The 27,574-nt window shown below is 47.8% G+C and overlaps 11 protein-coding genes and 2 non-coding genes across 13 annotated transcripts; 3 read left to right on the forward strand and 10 right to left on the reverse strand.

Moving 5' to 3' along the window:
* Window positions 1-517: 517 nt before the first annotated feature.
* On the forward strand, window positions 518-1,513 carry B0J16DRAFT_274719 (uncharacterized protein; the record flags this gene model as incomplete). Its single annotated transcript, XM_046123680.1, has 1 exon — window positions 518-1,513. One exon carries the CDS (start codon window positions 518-520, stop codon window positions 1,511-1,513), a length of 996 nt encoding a protein of 331 aa, XP_045978926.1.
* Window positions 1,514-1,697: 184 nt separating this feature from the next.
* Window positions 1,698-1,769, reverse strand: B0J16DRAFT_t303. Its single transcript has one exon. It is a non-coding gene; the product is annotated as a tRNA-Arg (tRNA).
* A 762-nt stretch (window positions 1,770-2,531) lies between these two features.
* On the reverse strand, window positions 2,532-4,689 carry B0J16DRAFT_183258 (uncharacterized protein). The gene is made up of 3 exons (XM_046122666.1): window positions 4,186-4,689; window positions 3,560-4,136; window positions 2,532-3,486 (listed from the first exon to the last, which is right to left on the reverse strand). The coding sequence occupies exons 1-3, from the start codon at window positions 4,513-4,515 to the stop codon at window positions 2,645-2,647; spliced, it is 1,749 nt and encodes a 582-aa protein (XP_045978927.1). The 5' UTR covers window positions 4,516-4,689; the 3' UTR covers window positions 2,532-2,644.
* A 141-nt stretch (window positions 4,690-4,830) lies between these two features.
* Window positions 4,831-7,742, forward strand: B0J16DRAFT_348844 (uncharacterized protein). The gene is made up of 3 exons (XM_046128800.1): window positions 4,831-5,293; window positions 5,356-6,280; window positions 6,340-7,742. Exons 1-3 carry the CDS (start codon window positions 4,978-4,980, stop codon window positions 7,709-7,711), a joined length of 2,613 nt encoding a protein of 870 aa, XP_045978928.1. The 5' UTR covers window positions 4,831-4,977; the 3' UTR covers window positions 7,712-7,742.
* A 49-nt stretch (window positions 7,743-7,791) lies between these two features.
* Window positions 7,792-9,510, reverse strand: B0J16DRAFT_348846 (autophagy-related protein 22-like protein). Its single transcript, XM_046128801.1, has one exon. It carries the CDS (start codon window positions 9,468-9,470, stop codon window positions 7,881-7,883), a length of 1,590 nt encoding a protein of 529 aa, XP_045978929.1. The 5' UTR covers window positions 9,471-9,510; the 3' UTR covers window positions 7,792-7,880.
* Window positions 9,511-10,110: 600 nt separating this feature from the next.
* Window positions 10,111-11,105, reverse strand: B0J16DRAFT_183274 (uncharacterized protein). Its single transcript, XM_046122667.1, has 3 exons — window positions 10,724-11,105; window positions 10,587-10,677; window positions 10,111-10,535 (listed from the first exon to the last, which is right to left on the reverse strand). The coding sequence occupies exons 1-3, from the start codon at window positions 11,015-11,017 to the stop codon at window positions 10,246-10,248; spliced, it is 675 nt and encodes a 224-aa protein (XP_045978930.1). The 5' UTR covers window positions 11,018-11,105; the 3' UTR covers window positions 10,111-10,245.
* A 938-nt stretch (window positions 11,106-12,043) lies between these two features.
* B0J16DRAFT_t302 lies at window positions 12,044-12,143 on the reverse strand. Its single transcript has one exon. It is a non-coding gene; the product is annotated as a tRNA-Leu (tRNA).
* An 86-nt stretch (window positions 12,144-12,229) lies between these two features.
* B0J16DRAFT_404330 (uncharacterized protein) lies at window positions 12,230-13,836 on the reverse strand (the record flags this gene model as incomplete). The annotated part of the gene is made up of 4 exons (XM_046132791.1): window positions 12,230-13,001; window positions 13,062-13,176; window positions 13,233-13,495; window positions 13,545-13,836. 4 exons carry the CDS (start codon window positions 13,834-13,836, stop codon window positions 12,379-12,381), a joined length of 1,293 nt encoding a protein of 430 aa, XP_045978931.1. The 3' UTR covers window positions 12,230-12,378.
* Window positions 13,837-16,168: 2,332 nt separating this feature from the next.
* On the forward strand, window positions 16,169-17,831 carry B0J16DRAFT_348849 (uncharacterized protein). Its single transcript, XM_046128802.1, has one exon. It carries the CDS (start codon window positions 16,393-16,395, stop codon window positions 17,719-17,721), a length of 1,329 nt encoding a protein of 442 aa, XP_045978932.1. The 5' UTR covers window positions 16,169-16,392; the 3' UTR covers window positions 17,722-17,831.
* Window positions 17,832-17,900: 69 nt separating this feature from the next.
* Window positions 17,901-19,163, reverse strand: B0J16DRAFT_375411 (uncharacterized protein). Its single transcript, XM_046130688.1, has 3 exons — window positions 19,040-19,163; window positions 18,295-18,987; window positions 17,901-18,241 (listed from the first exon to the last, which is right to left on the reverse strand). The coding sequence occupies exons 1-3, from the start codon at window positions 19,080-19,082 to the stop codon at window positions 18,069-18,071; spliced, it is 909 nt and encodes a 302-aa protein (XP_045978933.1). The 5' UTR covers window positions 19,083-19,163; the 3' UTR covers window positions 17,901-18,068.
* A 264-nt stretch (window positions 19,164-19,427) lies between these two features.
* On the reverse strand, window positions 19,428-21,750 carry B0J16DRAFT_348851 (uncharacterized protein). Its single transcript, XM_046128803.1, has 4 exons — window positions 21,358-21,750; window positions 20,604-21,302; window positions 20,275-20,558; window positions 19,428-20,219 (listed from the first exon to the last, which is right to left on the reverse strand). The coding sequence occupies exons 1-4, from the start codon at window positions 21,537-21,539 to the stop codon at window positions 19,483-19,485; spliced, it is 1,902 nt and encodes a 633-aa protein (XP_045978934.1). The 5' UTR covers window positions 21,540-21,750; the 3' UTR covers window positions 19,428-19,482.
* A 224-nt stretch (window positions 21,751-21,974) lies between these two features.
* B0J16DRAFT_404338 (uncharacterized protein) lies at window positions 21,975-24,093 on the reverse strand (the record flags this gene model as incomplete). The annotated part of the gene is made up of 4 exons (XM_046132792.1): window positions 21,975-22,640; window positions 22,690-22,968; window positions 23,024-23,346; window positions 23,398-24,093. Coding segments are annotated over 4 exons (1,872 nt in total), but the record flags the coding sequence as incomplete, so codon positions are not given.
* Window positions 24,094-25,012: 919 nt separating this feature from the next.
* Window positions 25,013-26,544, reverse strand: B0J16DRAFT_404342 (uncharacterized protein; the record flags this gene model as incomplete). Its single annotated transcript, XM_046132793.1, has 3 exons — window positions 25,013-25,827; window positions 25,878-26,105; window positions 26,154-26,544. 3 exons carry the CDS (start codon window positions 26,542-26,544, stop codon window positions 25,013-25,015), a joined length of 1,434 nt encoding a protein of 477 aa, XP_045978936.1.
* Between the last annotated feature and the right edge of the window lie 1,030 nt (window positions 26,545-27,574).

Consider the following 27,574-nt stretch of genomic DNA (forward strand, 5'->3'; position numbering starts at 1 on the left):
ACCCGTGTATCCACCAAGTATTGGATCTTTGCTGACCACGGGATTATCCGTAACGCGCGCTTACACAGTATGTATATAACCCTAGCTATCTAAATGAATAGAACTCGGAGAGAAATTAGTTAAGCATTAGACTGCGGGAGGGACAATGTACTGCTCCGCGACTTGTTGAAAACTGACAAAACTGCGAGCTGACAATTGTCCCAACGCAAAGGATTCCATGAATGGCCCCCCGGACAATCCTTTTTACCCGAGTGTAACGCTGAGATCCTTCAAGCGTAGACGGTCCAATCGTGGCCTCTTAAAACCGATTTAGTCCACCAGGGATCATGGCTTAGCCAGCATCCAGCCCTGTGACCCTTGCTTGGTAAGGGTGCATTTTAATTTCCACTCTTTTCTTTTTATCACACGAGCTGAATGATTGTCATCACGATACAGTAGGGAGGGGGCGCTTTATTTATGTCTTCCTCCTTACCATATTCTTGGACGTCAGCTCAATATCAGATCTTACATGCCTACCATGGCTAGTCCGCCTCCACCGTTTACCGTTCGCATTTTAGAGAGGGACTTCTTGGGCACCACTAGTTCCTCGGCGAAGGAGGATTTCACCAACCTCTTACCAGCCAGTGCTCGTTTCAACGATGACATCGTGACACCGACGTCGGATCCAAACTTTCTAGAGCGAGAACTATCAGTTTCGCGTCTGACCGATGTGCAAGAATATCTCTGGATGTGTGGCCGCTTGATGCCCCCTCGTCAACTTCATCACCAGAGGCTCATCTCTCGAGATATCGTCCTCAGTGAGCAAGCTGAGCTTCACATGGTTTGGTGGAGGAATCGCATTTTCCTCAAGCCTATGCCAAAGTATCTGCTCGACCCAAGCTTCTGGGCCGCCAACATCAGCGACACAGCCCATCTTGACGACACGACACAAGGCAACCTTGATACCTCAGCGCGAGGGTTTCTCTTCTCATATACCGCACTCATAGCGTACAAGAGTGACTTTCGCATCGCTAAAGAGTATGGTTTACTCCCAGAAGAGGTAACTTGGGAAGGATGGAAAGCCTTTGCCGCAGAGGTTCTCGAAAACCATCGCTACGACCGCGTGAACCCACGATATTGGTACGGAGAGTTGCGCTTAAGCAGACTCAACAAGATCTACGCCTTCCGAAAGGGATATTTGCTACGCGGCTACTCGAGAGTCGCATCTCACACCGTCTACGGCGATCTCATCCGCGACAACTTTTCAGTACTGGCAGGTATCCTAGCTTACGTCGTGATTGCGCTCACGGCGATGCAAGTAGGATTGGGTGTTGATGGGTTAGTCGAGGAACAGGCGTTCCAAAACGCCAGCTATTTCTTGACGGTGTTTGCATTGATTGTGCCATTGATAGGCGCGATTTTCATTTTCTTGCTTGTTTTTGTTATGATTGTTAGTAACTGGAGGGTTACGAAGACGTTTGAGAGTAGGCGTTTAAAGAAGATGAAGGTGAAGCTTTTGCGACGAAGGGAATAATGTGATTAAGACAAAGCGGGCGTTTGGCACAATTGTTTAATGAATGAGAATCATTATGGATGCTAGGAATATTGTACTATGAACATATAAATGGATGTAGAATATTGAGAATAACCTGCTTGGCATGTTGTGGTCTGAAAAATAAACATAAACCCGAAGCATTGAGGTGATGGAGGGCAAAAAATGATCACGCTGGGGATCGAACCCAGAATCTTCTGATTCGTAGTCAGACGCCTTGCCATTGGGCCACGCGACCTTGCTTGTTGAAAATTAGTGCCCGTATCAGTCACTAGATTGGTCCACGCAATCTCTTGCTCTCCTCAAATCCATCCTTCCAGAACATCTATCGCGAGTTTAGATATCATTGAAACCACAGTCGCGATAACTTTTCTTCTCCTTGACTCGCTATAAAGTCTTTGGCGACGCAAGGGAAATGTGCTTGCGTGTCAACAGGTCGGTACGAACAGGCAATCTGGACGAAGACTACGGGAACGTTGGTTGGAGGAACTGTCACTTGGACCTTTATGCCATAACCAAGCATGGATAATGGCTAAAAGGAAACGGGAAGAAGAAATGAAAAGAAAAAAAGAAGAACAAGATTTAGCAAGTGCTCAAATGCTTAGACGTCGAGGTTCTGCTGTTGAAGAGCAAAAGTCACCTTGCTGTTGCTCCGTCATAGGGTAGCTTTTCTAATGAACAGCTGTCTTCTCAAGTGTTGTACTGGCTGATGCGCTAGTTACTGCCCCACTTGTTCTCGATCGGAAAAGACGCGTTCTATGCTCTGACTCGACAGAAATCTACAGTCTAGTATTCCCCTTTAAAGTGCGGCAAACTGGCTGAGTTATTTTCTTCTCTACGTATCTGGTTTTTTGACACCCAATGGCCTCGGGGCCTTTCTACTTCTAGAAATAGTGAGTCATTGAACGTAACTCCACTATTGGGCGTCAGGGTGACAGAAAAGTTGGCCGAAGAAAGCACAAGAGACGGCATAATTTGGTGACCTTGCATGTTGCTGGAGGAGTACTTGGAGTAGGTTATTTTGACACCCTAATCATCAAAGGGCGACTTCTCTGTTGCCAACCTGGATGGAATATGATATCTTCTTGCTACATCAATAGAATAAAGCTACTATTAGTGATTCAATAAGGAAGCCGGTTGCATCTCAAAAGTCGCCTGGATAGGCGCCACAACCCCATTGAAAAAGTGTCGGCGAAACGGCTGAAACTTGAAATCCTTTGTGACATCACGTCCTGGAAACTCGCACCGCAAACACCTTTGCACCGCATATCCATATGAATGTCCTGCCTCCAAGTATATATCTTCCGTCAGTCTGTTCGCAACCTCGAAATCGCTAGGCTCTGGAGAGAGTACATCGAGAGAAGCAGCGAAGTCGTTAGCTTGAAGTTCGCGGCGGAGTTGGTCGAGGGTTTTATTCAGACATAGCTCAATGAGTAGGATGCCCAGACTGAACAGCGTTTTGTTGCGTATTTGGCAGTTTTGGAAGTCTGTGACGGGGTTCATAGGTTCTGAGGATAATCCTTGTGATATCGGCTTGAATAGTTGTGAGATACTTGGATAGTCTGCCTGTAAGGATGCTGGGCCGGTGCCCTGCGCCTCCTCCAAGAATAATTGGAGATGGTTCTTCCCATCCCAATCATCATTAAGCCATGGTGAACCGCAAAGGTACAACACTGCCCAACTGGACGCTGCAGCGATAGCAAGCCTCTGCTTCCGTGAGAGTACAAGATGTGACGGTCGTACCGGATTCGTCTTTGGTCTTAGTAGCGTCTCGAGATGAACGGCGGTCTTTGTGGCTTTCTTTGCGTTGTCGACGTTTTCCAAGATAACTAGCCTCTTATCATCATCGGACAGTTGCACTACGCCCCGCTTTCCGTCTTGAAAGTTATTGATGAACTGACACATGCATGTTATTTCTTGGGAGACTAATGTTTCAGCTGATGAGGTCGCAGTGACTGGGTGGAACGAGTAAGTTTATAGACTTGTATAGGAGGCTAGTTTTACTGAGAAAGAAGATTGAAAACTTACCTGCTGTGTCCGGCGTCAAGAGGCACTCCGGCGCCTGTTTTGATAGGCCAAGTATTTCTTTGAACTTCTGCCTTCTTGGTAATGACGTATGAGATATCTGAGGGGAGACTCCAGGCGAGATACTTCGTTGACTGCCTGGCGACTGTGTATTCAGCTTGTCCTTTTCTTCCACTCTGATATGAATTGACTTCCAAGACATCGAACTTTGACATGATGAGAAGCAAAAGTCTAGCTTTTCGGATGTGATGATCTTCTCCATATGCCAGCAAAGGCGTATGCTTCCCCAATGCTCAGCGCAATGGCAAGTCCACCCAACAGACTGAAGAGCTTTGTGGACCAAACGTACGTTCTCTCTGATTCTGTCACACTCTCTTTGGTTGTAGCGGGCCTGTAACCTTTCCGAAAGTTGGTCAGATTCATCTGAAGGTATCTCAGTCTTCTCAAAAACATTTTTGAGACACTCGTTCCAGTATCGAAGTTCATCGATAAAGGCTTGGCGCTCCTTGCGACGGAAGCTTCGCTTCACTCTTCGCCATTCCCAATTTGCTCTTTCGGGAGCGGTGTCTGTCCATCTGGGCTGTATAAAATCCGTCAGTCATGCCCCAACAGTTCTTTTGGCGATATACCTTGCCCGAAGAATCGACATCCAAGCTGGCCATCATTTTTGCTAATAAGGCCTCCATCCTGTCAATGATCGCCATGAACTCATCACATTTTCCCTTCGTATAGATCTCCGTTAAATGCTCTTCTAGTTCCTGGCGAGTAGGCCTTGTCAAACCAATGCCACTCAGTGTGACGTTCAATTGCTCTCCTTGGATAAAGACATGGGTTCGTATCGTCTGCAGTGTCGATTGATATTTCCAATAGTCTTTGACTTGACTCAGACATCTCTCGTAGTTGTCAAAAGCATAGAGCACAACAGATACCGCACCGAGAACCAAGCCAGCGGCTTCCATTGTCGGAACGTCTGGTGCGCAAAAAACGCAATGATTGAGCCATGCGATATAGTCGATAAGAGATGGTAGCGTACTGATATAAAGTTTTCCGCCACGAATTTACACTTTTAAGGATTTCAATTCCAGTGCTTGCACGAGACCGTTTTCGTTTGCACTACCCTGACATAAGGTTCGGGGTCTGGGATTGGTCTCCCAATGAAATTAATGCCGCACAGAAACGAGGTTGCGAATGAGTGACCGTGATACGCTCAATGCATGTTGACTTCAGCCGCAAATCTCACTAATGGGTGTCATGCCATATTACCCCGCCTCGATCTAAAGTGCCATACAGCAGGCGAGACTGTTGCTTCCGAGCCTCACTTTGACAGAGGCTCACCCCGGATGTATTGGTTTCAGCCATGCTGCGAAGATTCAGACGTTCAGAGATACTGGTGCTTCCAATAGGTTAAAAGCATTTTTTAAATGTCTTCGTCAGAACATGGCCAAGAATCTTACCAAAGTCAATCGCTTGCTGAGACTTTTGGAACTTGCATCAATGAATACTCCCAACTCCTTTTTGCTCTAGCTGACGAGAACTGCCAGGCTGTCAAACTCAAACAGATCAGTATTGAAAAAGTCCTCGATGGATACGGACGACTCAAGGTATGGGGCGAGCAAAACAGGGCCACACTTCCGGCCTCAACTCGAGGTTCTTTAGATGATGTCCTCCGTCATGACGATGGTCTCAATAGGAATGTGGTTCAGATACTCAACCGCTTGATCCATCAAATAGAAGCAGGTATGTGGCTTCGAAAATCCATGCGCCTACACACTTTTTGTAAATGACACTAACGTTTGGAGCTTTGCCAATTGCTTCCCAGAAGATTGGAGATACTTTCGGATTGGAGACCAAGTCCAAAAGTGGCTCGGATTCTGGCTCAGATAGCGAGTACTCGTCCGGCAGCTCGGAAGATAGCCATGCCTCAACTGAGCGCCTAACCACCAAGCAGAGGCCTCCAAAGATTACATTCTTGATGGCCCATATTCAAGAACAGATAAAGCTTTTGTATCACTTTGATGCATTACTGCGCCGTCCACGACTATCGGGAAGATATCTGAAGTCTACGAATGAGAATCGCCAGGTTTCGCTGATAGAAAAGTATGACTATGCCCATGTAGAAGAGAAGCACCGACAATGGGTAACATCGTTCAAGTCATCAGAAAATGAGTCAGAGAGTGAGGGACAGCCAGAAAACATCCCATCACAGTCACCAAGAGCTCAGGCCTATAAAACATGGGAAGACGAGCCGATCGTCAGCCAGGATGTCTTGCAGTCAAGAGAGAACGGTCAAAAGAAAGATGACAGCCATAACATCATCTCACGTCTCGCTAGAGCAAACACGAGAAGGAGAGAACAGCTGAGATACTGGGAGCGACATCCGTTTAGCAAAGATATTGAAGAGAGTGCTTCAGTCACAAACAAGGAGCCAGGCATTCCGCTTAGAGGTGTGGACTTGAGTAGAGATATGGGCCTCGAAACGCCGATATCACTGACGTCGGTCCCTACTGTACAGAGCTTTTCTACGGTAGCGAAGTCAGTAATTGATGAAACGAAAACAATATCTGGGAGGCCCAGAACTGTGTACACCGCTTCTGTCGTTGGGGGTCGACAATCCGCTCGGGTTCCCGATATTCCGAAAGCAGCATTCGAAGAGGATCAAGTGGAATGTCCATTCTGCCATGTAATGCTCGACTCAGCCACAATACAATCCAGAATGTCTTGGAAGTAAGTGAAAAAAGGATTTCGAGATGTCGAGGCATATATGGATGCTAACAGAGTCTAAGGCGTCATGTATTTCGAGATTTGCGACCTTATACCTGTACATACGACGACTGCCCCAACCCGGATAAGATGTACGCAACACGTCATGATTGGATCTACCACGAGATGCAAATGCACAGACGACAATGGAAATGCCAGAAGTGCCATGTTGGCTTTCATAACAAGATCTCAATGGCTGATCATCTAAAAAAGAGCCATACTGAGTCTGCGACCAGTCAACTAGCTATATTCCTTGAGATGAGCGAGAGGCCACTTGACGATGACTATCGTATGGAGTGCGTCCTGTGTACAAGTCAGCTCGCTCTCAGCCGTCTGCTGGACCATCTGGCCCAGCATATGGAAGAGATTGCCCTGTTTGTTTTGCCATCCCTTTCGGACGAGGACGAAGACGCAAACTCAAATGCTGCACGATTGAGCCGAGATCAAGATTGGAACACTCCAGAAGCAAACACAAAGACGCCTGATAGCAGCCTTGGCTTTTCCGACATTGATTGGGCTGAGAGACCCCGGCAAGATGCTCAAGTCTTTACTAGGCTGATCAAATCTCCAAGGTATGAGGTCAGGGATAAGCCAGACCATTCTGACGACGCTGGTTCTACTAAGCTGGACAAGTTCTATCAATTTGAGCAGCTAGTAAAAGATTTTGAAGCTGAGGTAGAACAGAAAATAAATGTTCTGGGGAAGGAGGACAGTGAGACTCTCGAAACCATGCGAAGGCTCACCGTGGCCTACCAAGAGGTTGGAGAATACGAGGCAGCGAAGGCAGCGAGCGTCCAATTCATTGAGGGCTGTAAGAAGGTGTTTGGAGAAACAGATTCTATGACGATGGAGGGCTTTGTGCAGTTGGCCTTCAGCCACAGAAGGTTGAAGAATCTCGATGAAGCAGAAAGACTTATGTTGGAAGTAGTAGAAATAGACAAGAAAGAACGAGGCGAACAGCACAGGGAAACACTCAAAAATCAAAGGGACCTATCAAAAGTCTACATCGAGGCAGCCAGGTGGGATGATGCTGAAGAGACGTTGACGAAGACGGCAGAAGTTATGGCTGAGGTACTTGGTGAAAATCACAAGGATACATTGGAGGCACAGAGTGACCTTGCTTTGACATACGCAAACCAAGGCAGACTTGAGGACGCTGAGAAGCTTGGAAACTGGACTTTGCAACAAGTCAGGCTGAATATTCCAGAGAACTATAAGGTATGGCTTAGAGCTCTAGATAGCATGGCTCGGATATACTGGGCTCAAGGCCGGAAGGAGGAGGCTTGTGCCATATATCGAGAAGCGATCGACTGGATGATTAGGTGGCATGGATTGAACTCTCCATTGACGTTAGAAGCGATTGAGGACCTAAAGGAGTTGGAGAATCAGATGTAGAACATATAACAAATCCAGTATGCAATTATAATTGATGAATCTTCCAATTGGGCTTGTTATAGTATCAGCAGAAATTTCGACCGCGTAGTGCTGCTTCAAGCTATGATCGGAGGCGAGGTTTGCATCATATCCTTAATATTAGGACTATATAATAGGTCAAGAATAACTTCTATGCGATATTGCTGCGATCCGATTCTTCCCCCATTCGGATCTTCTCCTCAATAATAAAAGCCTCCTGTTCCCTCGCACTCTTCTCCAAGTCGAGGAAAGACCATATACCGATCGCGCTGACCAAGCTCAGAGCAAACAAGAAGTAGAAAGGAGCGCTGTTGTTTGTACCCCCGGGAGTAGCATCGATAATAGCACTGCTGATAAAAGGTCCAATGAAACTTGACGATTTGCCAATGATGTTGAACAGGGAGAAGAAGAGGAATTCGTGACCTCTGGGCGTGACGGAACTAATCATGATTTGAGAGTAACTGTACCACGGACAGACGAAGAGGCCGTAGAAGGCTTGATACAGCCAGATCTCCCAGACGTTCTTGAAACCGAACTTATCGGTCCAGTTACCGATCATGCCCCAGCCGTCCAGAAGGATGATGAAAACCATAACGGCATTGAACATGGCTTTGACGCTGAGGTTGAACTTCTTCTGGATGAGCCAAAAGGCGCCGATTCCGACGGCTTGAGCAACAATTCCGACGATGAGAAGATAAGTCAAAGTGAGCGTCTCATAGCTGACAACCTGATTTTGTAGCGTTCCAATGACTGTCACCGTGGTGTTCAGTGAATCTCCAAGAAGGAAGTACCCGACAAGGTATATCAGGCTCTGCTTCAAGTGCCAGATCTGCGTGAGAGCCTCCCAAAGTTGCCAGAAACCGACCGTAACGATGTTCAAATGATCCGGGACCTTCATGCCGGGGCGCTTCTTTTCGAGGATAAACCAAGGGATCGAGAGGACGAGCCAACAGGCTGTGGCAAAAGCAACCAGCACGGAAAGTCCCCAGTTGTTATTCTCGGGACTCTTGTCGACCTTGACGCTGAACATGACACCTACGATCATGGCCAGAATGACGACTTCGCCGACGGATTGAATGTAGAATGCGACGTTGCTGAGCCTGCTTCTCTCCATTTCATCCTTTCGGTCCATCTCCTGCTGCGTGATTTCGCCTGACTCAAACTGAAGAGCAGCGTCTTTCAGTTGCGGTGTGTTTCGAGCAAGCGAGGGAAATGCCGCAGTCCAGTACGTGAGAGTCATCTGGTAGGCGATCAGACCCACGATGTACAAGCCGGTCGCTGTCTGCCATTTGCTCGGGTCATGGACGCCCAGCCAGCCGAAGCCAATTCCGTACGCCACGATTGACCAAACCAGTAAAATCCATCGTCGCCCGGTACCGAAATCTGCGTACGCTCCAATGATGAGAAATAAGACGGCTTGTAGAGCGAAAGATATGCCGTTTGCGAGTAGAACAATACTGTTGATGTCTCGTTCACGGCCGGCGAAAGCCAAGAGACCGGTGTCTTTCGGCGCTGCCTGAGAGAGTAGGTTCTGAAAGGCAGTCGGCCCAAAGTTGAACAGGGCGAGTCCATTGGCACCTATGTAATAAGCATACCAACTCCAAATCTCCCATTTTGAAGTCTCAGGCATTTCGCCTTCTGCAAGTGCAGGCACTACAATACCTGCACTAACATCCTTCTTGACGGGTTCATCATGCAGGTCCTTGGGCCCCGTCGTTGCTGGATCTGATTGTGAGGCCATTTTCTCCAAGTTGTTTGTAGGGAAGAGAAATTGAGATGTCAGAGTCAGAGGCTGAACTTTCTCAGAAGGCGAGGGATTTTATTCTTTCATGTTGCAATAGAAATGCCGTGTAACCGTTTGTGTGCCTGCAATGATAGGTAGATCGCTGTTTAAACGTCGCTAGTGTCTCATAATTAGCATTATCGCCCCATATAGTGGACTGTATCGCTCCATGGGGTTAGTGGCCGAGGACGATTGATGCTGCGGAGATAAAGATCCTTGGTTACTATTTGCTGCTCGGAGGTTGCGTTATGGAGATGGCAAGATCTAAGAATTTTATTTTGCCCCTCTAGTCAATCTCAAGTTTATTACTGCACGAAGAATTCGAAGCCGATTCCACGCAATGAAAATTGGCGTTAGGGCGTCTGAGGAATTAGCCGTCAAGAGCATAAGAGATAAAATATTTTCGTGACATTATGCCATCTCAGACTAGCCTTTAGGTTACTTTATTTTAGTACCTGAAGCCTTAGAGTATAATTCTTCTGTTACCTACCTGGATGGATATATTGTAGGCTGCTAAAGTTCAACAGCATCAACCGCACAAAAAGATGTCGATAGGTGATTTAGAGACACGATGTATTATCTAGAAGCAATAGTAAATTTGGCGATAATATGTAATGGAGGACAAGCCTCTCTTATAGATATATTGACAGTACAAAGCCACATAAATTGACATAAACTAAATAGCATTCCTTCTAACAGCAGACCATAAAACATTATACATGAGAGCTTTGAATTATGCGCAACCATCAGACTTGTGGACAAGAGCCTGCGGGTCCTCCGCCTGCAAGTAGCTCTGCTGAATCAGGAACTTGACATTACCCAACTCTCCGGTAAAGAACTGTGCTCCGAGACCAGGCTGACCAAACCAAGGGGCAATGGGACCTCCTACAACAGGCAGCGGCTTGATGACACGATATACGTGGTAGTTGTAGGGAAAATCGGGAGTATCAGGGTTCGTAGCCAGGTTTGATGGAGGAAGGGCCCGCTGTGAGTAGGGAGCGGCAGCTGCAGAGATAAAGGATCCTATCATCGAGTTAGAATGTCTGGGTCAAATCCTGGTAACGCAAAACTGACCGTATTCACTTCCAAACCGGTCTACAAGTGTTCCGACAGGAAGGACCATGCTTCCGTTGATGGCATTGCCTTCAGCATCAAGTTGGAAACCCTGAGTAAAGTCAGTATAATTCATAGACGGAAAACTACTGGCATACATTTTGAGGAGGGTATCTGTAGGATCCCTTCTCATCGGTCCATGTCAATAGAAACTGAGCCGGCGTCAAACCGCCAAATCGGTTATAGCTCTCAACGAAAGTGCTCAAAGGTAATTTCTTGGGAAGCTTGGTGGGACCGAGTCGAGCATCACGGCAGATGTACTCCTTGGAGTTCGAACCGCCGTCGCGTGTGCCAGTGCAGTCACATGCCGCTCGCTCTGCCACGATTGGGTTTGGTAGAGCTGAGACGGTGGAAAAGCACAGCAACGACGAGAGGAGGAATGAAGGAAGCATCTTGGCAGCGGTAGTAGGTAAAGAGTCACGAAGATCAGTTGTTGCTTAGAAAAATTGATGGACGAACCACTGCTTTATATAATAAATAGCCCATGTACGACTCAAGATCTTACTCCGGACTGTTTGTTTGTCGTGTCTGCTGAGATCTGCAGTGATCTCCGCCATCACTCGGGCGGTCAAAGACGGGTCGTCCGAAGCGAGCACAATGTTTCACCCATCACTGCCAGGGTAGTGCAAACTAATGCACGAATGTCGGCAAATGAGGCCCTGAGAGGTGCATAGCCAATCTCGTTGTCAGGGTCGCAGGTATTCGTACTGGATGTCAATCTGACACGGCTTGTCATTTAGCTGTGAGGGTCCCCGAAATGACGACCGGGAGGACCGTCGCGTCTCACTCCCGCTTGCTTGTTTTGGACTTGATGAGTCAGACATTGACTTTTATTCTCCACAGTCGAGTACCGCTACTTGGACTGAATCGGCTGGGCACATGATGACTCGGGATGCGATAGCATGATGGCTCAACAACACAACATCAGCAATATCGATAGCTGCATGCTCACCCAATATTAGTGGGCGCACTTCTCTTTCAGCTACGGTATGCCCGCCAGCAGACCTTGCAGGGGTTGAGTCGTGGGCGTAACTTGTCAGATTGACCTGAGAGCTGAGAATTCAGGTGGCTGACTGGCTTGGCACAGCACCAGCCTCCGATGCTTCGAAAACGTAACTTTGATGAGGAAAACCTTAACCTTCATTATCCTGAGCGCGTAAACCTTCTGTAATACCTTCGTCCTACGTACTGGAAACCTTCATGCACAGTTGTTCGTGTGGTAATCCGAGTAAAGCGTTCGGACAGAGGGATTTTTGGCAGCCCCAATTGACCAGGTTCCGGTGACATCTCCAGAAAAGGCCTGCCTCCAACCCGACGTAAAAAGCCTAGACGGTCGCAAAAATGCAGGGGCTCCAAATGGTAGCTACTGGCAATTGGGTCAGCTGTGCGATTGGACAAAAATGCAAAAAGGAAATGCTTGATGAGACTGGGACTCGAACCCAGGAGGATTGCTCCACCAGGAAATTGGTGTTAAGGTTAACCTTAACCTGGCGCCATAACCAACTCGGCCATCTCACCGATTTGCTTGCTGACAAAGCACAAACTATAACTTATATAGTTTGTATTGCAATAGGGACGATGAACTTCCGATGTAAGCAGATTGCTTTGATTGTTATCTATCTACTGAGTCTCACACTGGGAGACCCCAAGCATTGACCCTTGTGCATTGATCAACGTCAATGCACGACCCTAGCAGAAGTCATTCTGGGGTCCTTCACCAAAAAGTACTTTCCAGTTCCCATCTTAACATCCGTTAGTGTCCGTACTTGGGTTTGTCCTTCTTCACAAGGTCCTTGAACAAAGCCGACATACCAGCCCAAATCTCCTCACCCGACTTGATGATCTGCTTGGGCGGGAGCACGAATCCGTCGCCCGTCAACCTACCAGGTCGAAGCTCAATTCCCCAGGCGAGTTCAGCCTTGGCAACATCGAAAACCCAATCGCTGCTTCCACCCGAAGTCTGATAGATAGTCTGGCAAGTTGGGCCATAAAGAAAGTCGCTTCCCGAGTTATCTTCAATTGCATCAGCAACTTCTCCTGCCAGTTTCATCTGGTAGTTGGTGTTTGTCGCGTTGAGGTCGCAGGTGTAGCCATAAGGCAGGAGGATGAGTTGGCTGTATGAATGCCAGTCGATGTAGGAACGGATTCCTGTCTTCTTCGTGACGGCCAGGGCGTGGCTTGTGAGAGCCTTGATTTCGGGAGTGTCGCCAGGCTTGCGACCTCGGTAGGTTTCATCGCAAGGGTTTGTGGAAGAACCGCCAGGAATATCCCACTTGTAGGGCCAGTTGCGGTTCATGTCGGTGCCCACACATTTCTTGTCATCCTTGGAGCGATTTTTGCGCCAAAGCCTATCGGACTTGATGCTGTAGACGAAACCTAGACCACAAATGTTAGTGCATGCTTTGTGGCTTCTGCATTGCAACGTGGTAAACTCACCGTCGGGGTTGACGATTGGGATGATATAGAAGTCATGACTGTCGACGATGGATCGAACGAGCTTTTCCTTGTTCCCGTAACCTTGAACCAGCTTCCAAGCCAGGTACTCGACTGTCTATAACAAAGGTTAGAGCTTATTAATTTACTTACTGGAGAGTATGTATCGCTTACCATGCTGCTAATCCACTCACGAGCGTGGACATTCCCATGCCAGATGATGGCAGGGTTCTTGGCCTTGCCGCGCTTGCCCCAGAGGTGGATACCCTTGATCTCTCGGCCTTCAACACTCTTGCCGGTGGTGAAAACCTCAGAGTTCTTAGGGAACGATTTCTGCAAGTCATTGAGGAACTGGGTGTGCTGTTCGAAGCTGTGGTAGGACTTGAAGTAGGACTGGTCGGGGTACGCAACCTTCTTACTTCCATGAGTGCGAGCAGCTATGGGGTGTTAGCTTGTGGTAATTGTCAGCAAATAAGGGTTACTGACCGCTAAATTCCTCGAAGCTTCCCTCCTTGGCAAACTCTTCGTCCATGTCGTTGATGAAAAGCTTGACGTTCAAGTCAAGACCTTCAAACTTGCCCAGGCTTTTTGGGTCCACCGCAACTTCAATAGCATCGTGATGCTCGCCGATCGGAATGTGATTGATTCCGCTCAGGGCCTTCACGACATCATCGTGGGTAGAGCCAGCAGTGTCGATGGAGTACGCCTTCCAGTTTTTGTAGGATGTCTTGGCGAAGGCCAAGGGGACCAAGGCCGCGATGGCAATGCTGAACCGCATGTTGAAAGACGACTAGTATAGGCGATGGGTAAAGAATGATGTCAAGTGTGAAGGATGAGAAGTGAAGAGTGGGTGGTTGAGAAGGAAGAAGACTACCCTAAATACTTTTTCCTGTGCCTTGGCTGCTGCTTGGAGAAGTGAGGAAGGAGGAATGATAGTGAATCACTGACGCTGCAGCCTATTGGAAGTTCTACCCTTGCTCCTGCCCCGGAATAGGCTGTGTGTTGGTGGAGAGTAAGACAACGAAGAATAGGAAAGGCCCCTGGTAAGATATGCAGAGAGCAAAACATGCATGATTCACTCGCGGGGAGGGACCTAGCTTCCGTTGTTGGTTGTTTCATATTGTTCTCTGCAGATGGTATGCATCTGGAAGCTCTCTGGAATCACCAAATATTTAAAAACTGCAGATGATGTTTCAGAATCTTCCAATCAGAAGTATTTGGGACTTAACGTCCAACAGAACAATGCAACGCCACCCACGCCTCATCCGCTTTAGCTTCCTCTGCTATCACCAACGAACACGAGGCGCCTTCCTCTTTTCCCTAAGTGTTCTCCGCTGGTGCCTCATCCGTTGCTAAATCCATGTTGTTGGCTCATGACCCACGTTGTCTCGGGGATCATGTTTAACACTACCGGATATGGCGTTGACCAACACCTAACTCTGAGTCTCGTCAAGCCTGGTCTTGGCTGTACAACCATTTCCGGGCACTTGAACGATTTGGGCTTTTCTACCTCTTACCAACCACTCTTGTGCGATTAATCACTGTAATCCAGCCACTTCTTAAACAGTATACTGTGCCTGTGTTCCTGTTCCCCGCCTCGTGTAGCCAATACCTTAACCTCCTTTCCCTGTCGGTAGCCTCAGCCAAGCGCCGTCGTATTTCTTCGTCCCGAGATAGATGGCGGTCCCCTTTCATTTCCCAAATCTACTAACATGCCAAAATACGAAGCTGAGACCGCCCTCAGCGCAAAAGCTAGTCTTGCCGCCTAGAGTCGCATGAGCACGTGTTGTGGGTGATAACTATTTCATATCTACGCATCAAACAGAAATCGTGTCTTCCCCTAGATATCATGTATGCGAGGTGCAGCAGCTATGAACTTATTATTTGAGCAATGTTGGAAGCTTGTCAGATTATTTGCGATAATCGTTCACGCCATTTGTCATAAACCCCCCACCTAGTCTTGTCGCAGGAGCACTCAGGTCATGAGCTATACCAATCTCTATAATAATCATCATGAATGACGACAGTGCATGAAATCCATGATCGGCCATTTTCTATACAAACAAGAACGAGCAATATTATATGGAAAGTTAATGATCAATTTGGAATTTTGTGGCTAGACGATTGGAATGTCATTTTAGTAACAACAGTATCATCTATGTATACAGGGTATCAAATTTGCCCAGAATGCCAACACCAACGGTTTGCGTCTTTCTACGCATGGCGTGCGACATTTACTAACCTGCTGGTAAACTTCTTAACCTTTGACGCCAGTTACACACGATACTTGGAGTCTGAAGGGTTATGATGCCACGAGGTTTGGTATTCCTGTCGCTGAAGGTAGTTTGTCTTCTGAGAATCCAGTCACACGAGGGCATGAGCAACAAATAGGCTGTATTAATAAGGACAAACAGCCAGCGACATCTTGGGAGGTTCATCATTCATGACGTCGCGCACTCAAATCAGGCTCGAGTTGCCAGCCCAAACGTTGCACAATTACAATGAATATGTGTCTTCACCGTTGTGAGTCGTGCGACACACATTCTGAACCAGCGGAATGAAGTCACCACTGCAGTGCAAAAGATGTCGATTACGAACCAGGCTGCGATTGCTAAGCCAGTGAGAAGGGAATATCTGCGATTGTCGGATTCGGATGCTTTGATGGATGGTGAAACAGAACAAAGATGTGCTTCATTGACGTCAATGATCTGAGGTGATCATGTAAGCGAAGATAAAAAGGATCATCTCGGTGAAAACGTTGTGCGGACACCGATCGGTCTTTTGCAAGGCTTATCTTATCGACGCTCTTTTCTATTGACTGAGGAATTCTATTGGATGGCTGAGAGTTAGTCAGCGGAAGCTTGCAAAAGACCGCTCTCCTAAAACTTCCGTGCTGATTCACGATTCTTTATCTACCCGGATTTTAGCGCCATCTTCGGTGTTTAAGCTTGCATTTTCCGCCGTCGCGTCGCGAACGCTCTTCGCTCGAGACCCTGAACCCCTGTAAGCTTACTGGAAGAGTGCAGTAAACTGGGTCACTGTGGGCTGTTTCATCGCCGTGGACTTTTTTAGCTCGCTCTTCGGACATGCAAACATGACCGACACATGCGAAAAATGTCCAGGCTTGATTGAAATCGCACCATGATGGATCTTTTTTATTTATACTGCCTGCAATCTCGGCATAATTAATTCTACAAACAAACTAACAATTTATCTTTTGTGGTGGTTCCATACTCCCCATTAAAATAAATACTTCGCTGGTCCCTGCAATTTGATACAAGCTTATTCCCAATTAGCTTTTTGCACATCATCCCTTTAGTCCCCAGCGATCACAATGGCGACCAACGATATAGAAAACCAGTCTTCATCCCCTGCTCCCACATTACACGATGAGCCCACTATGAATGACAATGAGCGACAAGGCATCAACTCACAAGAGATGAAAGTCAAGAGAGGACTTGTCATCAAGATCCTAACTGGAGTCATGGTGGCTATTCTCGTCATCTTCCTTGCCGACCTTTCATACCTTTTCGGTTCATCCTTTCGAACGAACGATCGAGTATCTGCCCTTAAGATTCTTGTTGTCGATTACGATGGTGGTGCTGTTGGCGAGTCCGTCGCCAACGCTTACAAGATGTTGGAGGACAAGTCTTTCCCATCTCTCGAGTTCCACTCCGCCGATGAATACCCCGAGACTTCAGATGTCAAGAAGAGTGTCTGCAAGGCTGATTACTGGGGCGCCCTGTATATCAACAAGGGTGCTTCCGACCGTCTGGCCGCTGCTTATGAAGGTGGCTCTGCTGCTGAGGACTTCAACCCTGCCGACAGCATTACCTACGTCTACAATGCCGCTAGATATCCCACTGTCGCATCTGGTTATTTAATCCCCAATTTCCAGGCCATTATCGGCGCTGCTCGTGGTGGTTATTACCAGACCCAGGAAGGCCGCTCTGCTCTTCGCAATGTCAACACCAGCGACCCAGCCGCTGTCGAGGCCTATCTCAACCCTATCACCAGCACACCCGATGTCATCCGCCCAACCAACCAAGGCTCCCGAACCCTGTACAACACCATCAACATCGTCATGGCTATTCTCGGACAGTTCTTCTACGTCCTAGCCATGAACGGCATCTACGACAAGTTCGGCCTCCACAAGAAGATGCGCGTCCGCGATGTCTGGGCCATGCGCTTCATCAACGGCAAGATCTTCTCCATGCTTTTCGCCGTCGTCGTCACCGGCTACATCTGGGCTTTCCGTGAGGATTGGGGTGTCAGCGGTAGTCAATGGGCCCTGACGTGGTTGACATTCTGGCTGTTCATGGACGTCAACTTCCTGGTTCTCGAGACTGTCATCGGCAGTTTTGTACCAATGCCTCTCACACCTTTCTTCCTTCTCACATGGTTCATGGTCAATGTCGCTTCTGTCGTCTACCCCTTTGAGCTTACCGCTGGCTTTTACCGTATTGGATACATTTTCCCTGCTCACTCCCTATGGATCGTTCTCATCCAAGTCTGGTCTGGATGCGGCAACTCTCTGCACATTGGTCTACCTATCTTGTTTGCCTGGTGGGTTGTTGGACATGTTACTGCTTTCTTCAGTGTCCAGAAGAGATGTTTGGATCAATCCAAGCCTCAAGCTTCTGAGGAAGGAAAGCAAGAGTAGGAAAAGAAAATGATATACTTAACGACCAAGCTTGATGTATTATGATATCCCATAGAATAGGCGCGCCGTTCATTGTCACGTCACTCAGATAGACTATACCTAATATTTACTTTATCACCACCGAATACTTCCCATGTTCACCATGTTTTTGAACCTTATCAAACTACTAGCTTGGCTTCGATTCGAGATGATTTCAACTATCCCACCTTTTCCTACATGAATACAATAGTCATTGGCTTCACAGAATATGCGTAACCACCTTGAGATACCTATTCACATAAACCATGTTGAAAATCTATAGCAGACGACCTAAATTTTAACAACTAAAAACTCCATAGCTATCGCGACTAAAATGCAAGACGGACTTTCAGCTTGTCATCTTTGATAATCTCCTGCTCCTTCGACATCAACTCTGGCATATCCCAAGTCAAGTTGATATACCTTCCAGCCAACCACGGTCGTCTTTCTGATGCCAAGTACACCAGGGAGTTTCCAGTCAGCTCGGGAGTATCAACGAATGCTAAAGTATTTGTTAGCCAATAGTAATAGGAAAGTCGAGCAGGGAGGACAAACCTGGTCTCAATGGCTCAGGGATACCCTCAATACCACCAGACATTTCTGATGGAGCATTGCCGGGATGAACACAGAAAGACACGATTCCCTGGTCTCCATATTCGGCCGCGATGAACTCGGTCAGTCTCACGATCGCCAGCTTGGAGATTTGATATGCGCTGATACCGGGTGAAATAAGATGAGCACCAACGCTAGCAATGTTGATGATGGTCCTCGTCTCAGACTTTAGAAGCAGAGGTGCCAGAGCCCGTGCAACGAGATAAGGTCCAAAGATGTTTGCCGTGAGAGTGGTCAGCCAGTCAGCAGGATCGGACTCGGCAATAGAAGCCAATTTCATGAATGCTGCATTGTTAATCACAACGTCCAAAGACCCGAACTTCTCATCAATCTCTTTCGCCAAAGCATCGACACTTTCTGGAACTCCGACATCAGTTTTGATGGTCAATACCTCAGGTTCCGGTCGTCCTGCCTCTTTCGCTGCAGCTTTGATGGCTTCAGCGGTGGTTGACATGTCTGATCGTGAGGCAACTACGAAGCGAGAAGCTCCAGCCTTTGCGAAGGAGACACACATGGCTCGGCCAAAGCCTCGAGATGCTCCTGTGACGAGAATGGCTTTGCCTTTGAAGTTGAAATTGGTTGGGTCAATGGCGGGATAGGTGTCCGAGTGGACCTCAGAGGTAACATCATAGTCGCCTTCTAACAGTTAGCCGTTGTGTGGGAGTAATCAGATAGAAGCACTGCTGACCTGGGCCTTCGAGAGGGTTAGGGGTTCCTTTTGGGGGAGGCATGATGGAATACGTTCGACGTGAGGTTATTTAAAGGAGTTTCTAGAAGTCTTTTCTCGACGAAGGAGATTGAGAAAATTGAATTGACCTTAGACGATAGTTCCTGGGGACCGATTTATATCTATGTTCCCAGGGCAGATTTCTTGGCAGAGACGACCAAATTTGGCTGGCCTCGCCACGGACGGAATTTCCGACTACCAATTACAACACCGAGCTGACCAATCATTCGAATGCAATTTTTGTATCCAAGGAATCATTCTGGACTTCAGGTACATAGGTATGACGTCGAGCTGCATTGCATGGATTTCTCACCAGTACGTCTTGTAAACTGAGGCGCAATTCTAATTTGGACAATCTTTCCTCATTCAAAATTGCAAAGAACTATGAACATAATTATTGATATTCAAAGTAACACAGGCTCGCGTTCAGCTGTAGTAGTCATTCCAGCGAGCAACTCCTCCCAAGTCGAATCATCAATTCCTTCCAAATCCAACACCGCATCCGTGGCATTGCCTGAACCCGTGCTCGACAAGTATCCTCCAGAACTACCTATTTCCGATGTTGAACACGCCGCATCAAGAGCGAAATTGAGAGGGCCTTGGTCAAGTCCACGTGTCTGGTCATAAGCAATAAACACCGCCCAAATCATGTCCGAAAACCCAAACATGATATCGGCCTCATCGCCAGTATTCTGCACAAGTGGCGAGAGGTTCTTGAACTTGGCTCGCAAGCGCTTCGCTTCACCTTCTAGATCGGCTGCCCTTTCTATAGTACTGGCGTCGTAGAGAGAAGTTCCAGGGTACGAGAAGTTCATACTGTTCAGAGCAAGTCCTACGTCTCGAAATATCTCTGGCCAGATCTTACCAGCATTTGATAGACATGAAAGCGTCCTGCAGACTTTGGCGGTGGTGTAGAACGTGATGTACCAGAGATCTTCGTCTGGACAGTCTATCACGGCATTGTTTAAAGCCTTACAGCTGCGCAGTAAGTTGAACAAAATCGAAAGTCGGGTGCTTGTAGACAAAGAAGGGTTGCTCGTTGCCAAAGAGTTGGCCATTCCCGAGTGGTCCCAAAAGTCATCATGGAGTGAAACCTCGCCTATCAATGTATCAAGCAAGTACAGTTCGACTTTGATCGCGACTATGCTATTGTTAGTGATTGTTCTGGTTAAAGGAAGAGTAATGTTTTGACTGACAGTCATTCTGGATAGCTGGTGGAATAGACGATTTGAGTAACGTTGACTCGTTGCTTAGTGTCTGCAAAGCCATCGAACTGACAAACTCTCCCTTGATTCCTGTGTTTTCTAAATCGTCGTACCCAAAGGTATCACAGATCCGACGGCTTAGCTCGTTTATACGAACGAGATGGGCGATGAGAATATCACTTGGATACTCTTCTCTCGCGCCAAGAAGCTCCCAGCTTTGCTTGATATACCCAGTATAAGGTATAGCACAGCGTGTTCGAAACTTGGTAGAAACCCTGACGATTAGCATTCACTGTCGCGTTTTGGCTGAGGTAACTTACCAACTGGCAGTACAGTATGTTCCAAGAAGAGCCCGTAGGTGATCTGTAGAACGAGCTGCCTTTCGACCAGGCGCTGTCTCGTCAGGCCCGAGGTCCACTTTGCGTCTAGTGTTGTTCGGATTCTGGTCAAGACCCAGGTTGTGAACTAGTGACACACAAAGCTGTGCAAGTTGAACAATCTGTTGCTTCTCGTAGCTGAAAAAATATTGATACCAAGCGATATAAACCAGAACTCCTTGGAGCAGCTCCAAGCTGCTCTCAGATTGCATTAGTACCCTCTGGTGGGCTTGCATCTTGACTTCCTCGCCTATCTGTCGCTGAATTGTGCAATTGTCAACCTTCATGGCTGCCATGATGCACATGAAAAGAAATGGTCTGGTAGTTCTCAAAGCTTCGACTGTAGTATCATCTGAGATCGGGACGAAAGGAAAGTGAGGAACAGCTTTGGTTCGGTAGTTGTTCAGAAGTCCCTTAGCCTCATCAAGAGTCAGGAGTCCATGGTCAATCACATCTAACGCCTGACGTGGAGCGAAGCTGCGAGGCAGTGAGAACCCAGGAAGCTGGTCCGTCCCAAGCAGATCTATGTCAATGTCGGCAGAAGATAGCTGTGTGATGAATCCGCTTAGTGGAGTCCCCTTGGCTCTCTCAGTGAGCATGGACAGGACTCTATTCAGCCGCTGTTCCAACACCCTCGTACGGCTAGCAACTAGATTAGTCTCTTAGGTTATCCACTTGATACTGTTCTAGGACATACGATGCGCTTGAGGGGCTCTTTCGCTTCTCAACGACATTGAGATACGTGCATCGCTTGCCAAGGCGATTGCAACGCTGACACTCGTCAGCTGAGAGGGGAAGACATTTGGACTTGACCGACGTGCAATTAACACATGCTCTTCGTCTCACACCAACAATCTTTGATGAACTATCGGTTGGCATTTCGTATACTCGTATAGAGAATGTCTCCGCAAAAGAATCGTGAGAGTTTAGTTGCGAAAAGCCCCTATTAGCAAGCGAATCACTTCCACGGACTGTCGGAGTATACGGAGCTTCCGTCGGATCATTTGACAAACAGGTATGTGCAGGATGACGTTTTTCCGTATTATTTTCAGCTGCTGTATCAGGGTCAGTGCTTGAAGGCTGAATGCTGACAGGTCCCGGAGTTAGGACGGCTTGCAGGGTGACGTCTGTCAGCATTGAAAGGCCAATAAGCATACTTTTGCCTAACCGGAAACAGTGCTTATGCTGCGACGAAGGATTTGGAAAGTGACAAATTGGTTCTAGCTCGCACGATAGCCACCGCCGCTCAACCGTTGCACCATCGAAGCTGGTTTGTCTTAATCGAACATGCGAAGTAAATAACTTCACATCAAAGTCATAATCACAGCAATCGCACAGTATTCCAAGAGGTTATAGCATAATTCTTGAGCCTCTTCAATATCCAATCTCGGCCATCATAGGTTATCCTATGAGGCCAAAGCAGAGTCTGTGTTGATCAGTTCGTCAAACACGACCATCTCTTCAAATCTATCCGCCATGGAATGCACCTGCGCCTCACTAGCCCTGTTGGATCCAGGATCGAAGAGGAAACTCGTAAAAGCTTCTGCGGCCGCCGCGTGATGCTCCCCGCTCTGCTCAATGCCCCGCAGAAGTCTCTGCGCTTCCTGTGCTGAAATAGCACTCTTCTCCATAGCCATAGACAAGAATGCTTTGGCCACATCGCGAAAGATCGGATAACAGATATATAGGTCCTGCCAGCAACGTAGACAGAGATAGAAGTAATGCTGCCAGGAAGGATCTTTGATGTCCTCGAGCAAAGCCAAGCTCAGTGTGAAAAGACCAGTGTTGAAAAATGATGTAAAGTCAGCTTCGGTGTATCTTGCGCGGTAGATGAATACGAGGTCTTTCAGCTGGTTTACCGAGGCGGTGTACACTGCTTTGGGATGACTGTCCGCTGAAGTCAGAGAAACGAATTTCACCGATCGGGGGGCTGTGATGAAAGGGCGCAATATGATGGTTGCTACAACATGGAACATGATACTATCTCAAGGTCAGAGGCGGCTGGCAGAGCAAGGGCGCAGTAACTCACTGGAATATCATCACATCAGATTTACAGCCTTCGGTACGCTTCATTTCGCTTTCAAGGGTACTGGACCAAACCAAAAGCTTCTGGTACTTAGCTTCAGCAAAGGCCAGTGGTACACGCTCTAAAATTGGCGTGCTGTTGGAGTATGTGTATACACTCAAGACCTCTTGAGTGATTGTCCAAAGTCGACAAAGATTAGAAAAGGCAGTCCGACGCTGCCCCGGGAGAGGGAATCTTGGAGGGAATCTTATCGGCTTGAGACGGTAAAAAATAACATGTATCCTAGAGTCGGGCAAAACAGTCAGGGCAGGTCCGGCTTCCGCTTGAGATCACATACGTTAGCATGCTGTATACCCCCCAGGCAATTTGCGAGGTTGCCCTCACCCACTCTGACGAGTCTAGACAAAGCTTGTTCGAGTTTGTATCATCGGCAGAGTCGCCGCAAAGACCTAGGTCTTCAGCTCCGCGGCGTATTGCAGCGGCCAGCTCTTGACCAAGCACATCTTTACCCTCATTGAGGCAGGCGGCACTAAAGAGGCCCATGGCCGCCAGAGAAATGAGCGACATCTCAGATCGCTCTCCTTGCCAGAGCATCTCGGCTTCTCCGAAAGCAGCAAGGCGTATTTCGTTTGTTTGAGGCTCGATGGCTGTGTAACTTTGCTACTGTCCTTAGCATACATATCCCATAATAGCGATTTGATAAATACTCACGCATGCATAAGCTAACATCGCACTGACAAGAAAGGGCGAGCAGAACCTTTGGCGACACTCAACAAGGTCCTGAAGGAACAGATCAGCGTCAAACAGCCCCAAAATATTGTGGTCTGTTTCAATGTAAAAGGAGATCAACGACGCGGCCACTTCATCCGACACAGGCACTTTGCTCCAATAGCCAATATTGAGGCTTTCCAGACGGCTGTCGCAATATTGCTCAGACGCTAAAGATGTGGGAGTTTGGCTCGAGCTTTGTGTCGTAGACGGTAGAAGCTCCGGGACTTTGCTGAGCGCTGTGATATTGCTATTTTCATTCTGTCTCAGCAGCCCTCTCAATACTTGTATATCCGGCGGTGGTGGCAACCTTGGATAGGCTGTAGTGAATTGCGCAGTAAGTTCGAATTCAGCCGCAGACCCTGTTGGCGGAGCCACGGCCCGAGCAAGGTGAAGGTCTGAGGGGCGCATTGCCAAACTAGTGCTCCGTTGCACTGAGGAAATAGCAGTTGGCAGATCTGGATTATCCCGAAGCTGTTGAAGCATCCGTGTTGCTTTATCTAGAGGCAACAATCGTAGCAGGTTGATGACCTCGGCTTGAACCTGCTGATTCCTTTCACTATCTCGAAGACGATTGAACGTCTCTTCCTCTTCTAGATTATGAGAGCTCCGGGAATTTCTGTATTCACATTGGACCTCCGCCCTTTCGCAATGCTTGCAAGTCGGCTTCACGCCATTGCACTGCGCTAACAATCAGATAAAGCCAGGCCTAACGTCTTGAGGGTTGCACCAACACTAATCTTTTTGGTACGGCATCGATTACACGCGATATGCTGCCCGGACCGGCGTCTTTTCTTGCTATCAGTCTCTTGAACATTGATGTTAATAGCAGGAACATTCTTGGTTGATTCCCCAGGATGGGGCAGAATGGGTTTGTATTTCGAGTCCATCCTCGAGTGGCAATATTGAGTATTGTTGAGGGTTTGTTTATGGCCACCTCAAGGGAGGAGAGAAAATTCCGGTTCGTCATATGCATCATTACAGTATGTGTGCAGTAAATAAGCCAATCACTGTCCTGGACTTGCTGGCGGGAGAAGTCCGAGGACGGAGGATAATTCCGGGGCTTTTGATTGGAGGGGGAGGGTTGAGAACAACGTGGCGAAATGATCTCTTTAGACCACGTAACGCTTGTGGGAACACACCTTCTTCTTAATATATCCAATCGGTTAACTATAGGATGCAGGATACCGCTGATCACACATAATTTACTATAGACTGAAGTATCAGCTGTCTTACCTATAACAAGCCTCTTCCGTACATACAAGCTGCTCTGCTAATATCTGGTTAAGCAGAAGTATTACGCTATAAAGCAGATGGTGTGCAGTCTAGCGCAAGCTCCACAAGCTTTACGTGGTCTTAAAAGATAGTTGCCCAATATACTAGGATAAGGTTCATCATAAAAGATAACTGTCAAATGACAGTTCGTGTGATCAAAAGTGTTGTTTTATTAAGTACGCATTGCGGGCATCTTTATCACCAGATGTGTCACTAGCAGACCCCGAGTAGTTGCCCAATATACATCAAATTATAGTCAAGGTCTAATTATTCCAGAAACATATTACTTCTCATACCACCCACTACCCACAGCCTTGGTCTTAGCAGGACCAACATATTTCTTCTCATAAGCAGCAAATTTCTTGCTCGCAGAAGAGCCCTTGGCGTCAGGGAAATCTACCTTGCAGCCCAAAGCCTTATATCCAGGCACCAGTGTCTCGGAAAGGCCATTGAGGACGGATTGAAGAAGCTTGACAGAGTTGAAAAGCTCAGCAGGGAAGTTGGCATAGATGGCGTTGTATATGAAACAGCTCAAGCCCTGAGGATCCTTGGGAAGATCAAGTGGGCCAACTACCCAGCTTCCATCAGCACCAGATCCTCCCAACGCTGGCTGAGCGTAGAGGTAGACGTCGAGAATTCCTCCAACGGCCTCGACGAGGGTCATGGGTGTAGCACGGCGATACCAGCCTTGCTCAGGGATACGTTCAGGAACGTGAGTATAGTCAAGATCCTTGTTCTTCCACGCATCCTTCTTAGTCGAGGCTGGCTTAGCACCGTAAAATGAAGTGATGGAAGCTTCGTTGGCGATACCACCAGCTCCAATAGTACCATTGGAGAAGAACCCGGGCACAAAGTAGTATGCGCCCATCACCACAAAGGCACTGGGGGCATTGAAGTAAAACTGCTTGTTGGCTGCCTTGGAGTCTCGGTATCTATTCTTAAAATGTTCCTTGACCGCATCGACGTTGTAGGTACCGTCACCCTTGGCTAGAGCCTGCTGGTGAAGCTGCTTGAAGAGCTTAGGTTGGAAGGAGATGTTGTCGCCGTTGAGATAGAAGTCCTCTCGGGTGGCAGATGCGTCGCCTTCGTTGAACTTGCCTGAGTTACTGTTAGTAATTGTTGCTCTTGTGTAAGGAACATACACTTACCATGGCCAGCAATGCCAGATGGCTTGCCAAAGATCTTGTTCAAGGCACCATTAAGAAGGCCAACTCGGTTGTCGGGTCCACCGATGCTCATCTTTTGAGAAAGAATATCGCCGCCATCAACATCACCGCCGACAGCGAGAAGAGCGGACAGGTCAGCGCCCATGTTAAAGACCTTTGCCGTGCCAGCTTGAATCTGACCAATCGTGGCGATACCGTTTCGCGGAATATCTGCGGCTTGTCAGAACAGTTCCTCCTTGTCATATGTCCATCACTTACATCCATGATTAGCCAACGTGTTGAGACCAGGGCAAGGGCCTCTCTGGTCAGTCTTTCCCGGGGCCTTGAAAGGATGTGACTTCTCGGGGAACTTTTGCAAGCCCTTGACAGCCTTGTTGGTAGGGATGAGTCCAACAACGTTGTCTAAGACGGCCTCGACAGTACCTCCTAGCAGAGACACAACGCCACCAACCAGTCCAGTCTTGAGTTGTCGGGGCTCATGTCGCTTCTCTTGTTGAACTTGTCCAGCTTGGTGTTCTTTCAACCGACGGTCGATCTCTGCACGTGCCTCGGGGTGGTTCATAAGAGCATCCATTCCCTCAGGTGCTAGCCAGGGGAAGGATAAGGCTGAGGGTGCGCAAAGCGCTGCGGCGAAGAGGGAGAAGCGCATGGTGGCAATGAGATGGGAAAGCTTATTCGAAAACCCGTACTCTTCTCAATGCTGATCTGACTGCTAGAACAGACTGTCGGTGTCCATTATATAGATATCTCAGCATGATTACGGTACCCATTATTCTCCATTCTCTCAACCCTACCGCAAAAAGGTCATGATGGTGTCTGACGTAGTAACACAATCCATTTCAAGTTGTTAGAGATCGTGCTCCATGCAATACAATCCAGATCAAAGTCTTCGATCAATCGTGCTACCTACTATTGGTTGGAAGAATGGGCAAACTATTGATTTTACTAGAGCATTTTCGGTAATCCATCCGTCAATATCGAGTAGACGAGGGGCAATCTCCCGATGTAGCTATACAACGGCTGATCAACTACGGGAGATTGAAAAGCGCAGGTGCCAATTGGTTCATACTTTGATGGAGAATTGACCGAGATCTTTTGTTTCGACCCAGAAGCAGGGGCGTGCCCTGGTTTATTTGGGTCGAGCTGAGAAACAAGCTTGAGAATACAGAAGGATTCGGTGATCTGTATGTAACCTCGCCTACTTCGCCAGCCTCACAAAGCTGAAGCCTGAACTGGGGCACGGTGGATACTTAGAGAACCTGATACCGATGCTTTGGAACGCGACGAGGACGCGTAGCTGGAGATGAATGTAGTGCTTAACCTTGCCTTGAAGCGATTCTACGGCTGCCAAAGACATTCAGGCTTACCTATGAAAGCGTCACAGATCACACCAGTCTCTCTTGCATTGATCAAGTGATAGGTCGTAATACCTCCTTTTTACATGGCAATTTTTATCCGAACTTACGAACTCCTAGCTTCGGATATTGGGATACCCGTTTGTGTGCCCCATGATACAGTGCCTTAGCGCCTCGAATTTTCCTTTTTATCAGGAACCGAGGTATGAAAGGAGTGGTGACACGTCTTGACGTAGAAATGCGATCATTGTGACCAGCTCGGGTCCGGCTTAATTTGTTCTTTCGGCCGACGGAGACAACAACTCGATTGTTGGGAGACGAATA

The sequence above is a fragment of the Fusarium flagelliforme genome (assembly GCF_020744385.1).
Source record: "Fusarium flagelliforme strain FIESC 12 MPI-CAGE-AA-0113 chromosome Unknown B0J16scaffold_7, whole genome shotgun sequence".
NCBI lineage: Eukaryota > Fungi > Ascomycota > Sordariomycetes > Hypocreales > Nectriaceae > Fusarium > Fusarium flagelliforme.

Excerpts from the sequence above, each read along its gene's own strand:
- B0J16DRAFT_183258 (XM_046122666.1), bottom strand. The coding sequence starts at position 4,515 with ATGGAAGCCGCTGGCTTGGTTCTCGGTGCGGTATCTGTTGTGCTCTAT. Across the intron at positions 4,137-4,185 it reads ATGTCGATTCTTCGGGCAAG|CCCAGATGGACAGACACCGC; the intron begins GTATATCGCCAA and ends GATTTTATACAG. Across the intron at positions 3,487-3,559 it reads CTTGACGCCGGACACAGCAG|TCACTGCGACCTCATCAGCT; the intron begins GTAAGTTTTCAA and ends CGTTCCACCCAG.
- B0J16DRAFT_348844 (XM_046128800.1), top strand. The coding sequence starts at position 4,978 with ATGTCTTCGTCAGAACATGGCCAAGAATCTTACCAAAGTCAATCGCTT. Across the intron at positions 5,294-5,355 it reads GATCCATCAAATAGAAGCAG|CTTTGCCAATTGCTTCCCAG; the intron begins GTATGTGGCTTC and ends TAACGTTTGGAG. Across the intron at positions 6,281-6,339 it reads CAATCCAGAATGTCTTGGAA|GCGTCATGTATTTCGAGATT; the intron begins GTAAGTGAAAAA and ends ACAGAGTCTAAG.
- B0J16DRAFT_348846 (XM_046128801.1), bottom strand. The coding sequence starts at position 9,470 with ATGGCCTCACAATCAGATCCAGCAACGACGGGGCCCAAGGACCTGCAT.
- B0J16DRAFT_183274 (XM_046122667.1), bottom strand. The coding sequence starts at position 11,017 with ATGCTTCCTTCATTCCTCCTCTCGTCGTTGCTGTGCTTTTCCACCGTC. Across the intron at positions 10,678-10,723 it reads ACAGATACCCTCCTCAAAAT|GGTTTCCAACTTGATGCTGA; the intron begins GTATGCCAGTAG and ends GACTTTACTCAG. Across the intron at positions 10,536-10,586 it reads CCGGTTTGGAAGTGAATACG|GATCCTTTATCTCTGCAGCT; the intron begins GTCAGTTTTGCG and ends ACTCGATGATAG.
- B0J16DRAFT_348849 (XM_046128802.1), top strand. The coding sequence starts at position 16,393 with ATGGCGACCAACGATATAGAAAACCAGTCTTCATCCCCTGCTCCCACA.
- B0J16DRAFT_375411 (XM_046130688.1), bottom strand. The coding sequence starts at position 19,082 with ATGCCTCCCCCAAAAGGAACCCCTAACCCTCTCGAAGGCCCAG. Across the intron at positions 18,988-19,039 it reads TAACCCTCTCGAAGGCCCAG|GCGACTATGATGTTACCTCT; the intron begins GTCAGCAGTGCT and ends AACTGTTAGAAG. Across the intron at positions 18,242-18,294 it reads CCCTGAGCCATTGAGACCAG|CATTCGTTGATACTCCCGAG; the intron begins GTTTGTCCTCCC and ends CAAATACTTTAG.
- B0J16DRAFT_348851 (XM_046128803.1), bottom strand. The coding sequence starts at position 21,539 with ATGCCAACCGATAGTTCATCAAAGATTGTTGGTGTGAGACGAAGAGCA. Across the intron at positions 21,303-21,357 it reads AAGAGCCCCTCAAGCGCATC|CCGTACGAGGGTGTTGGAAC; the intron begins GTATGTCCTAGA and ends TCTAGTTGCTAG. Across the intron at positions 20,559-20,603 it reads ACATACTGTACTGCCAGTTG|GGTTTCTACCAAGTTTCGAA; the intron begins GTAAGTTACCTC and ends GCTAATCGTCAG.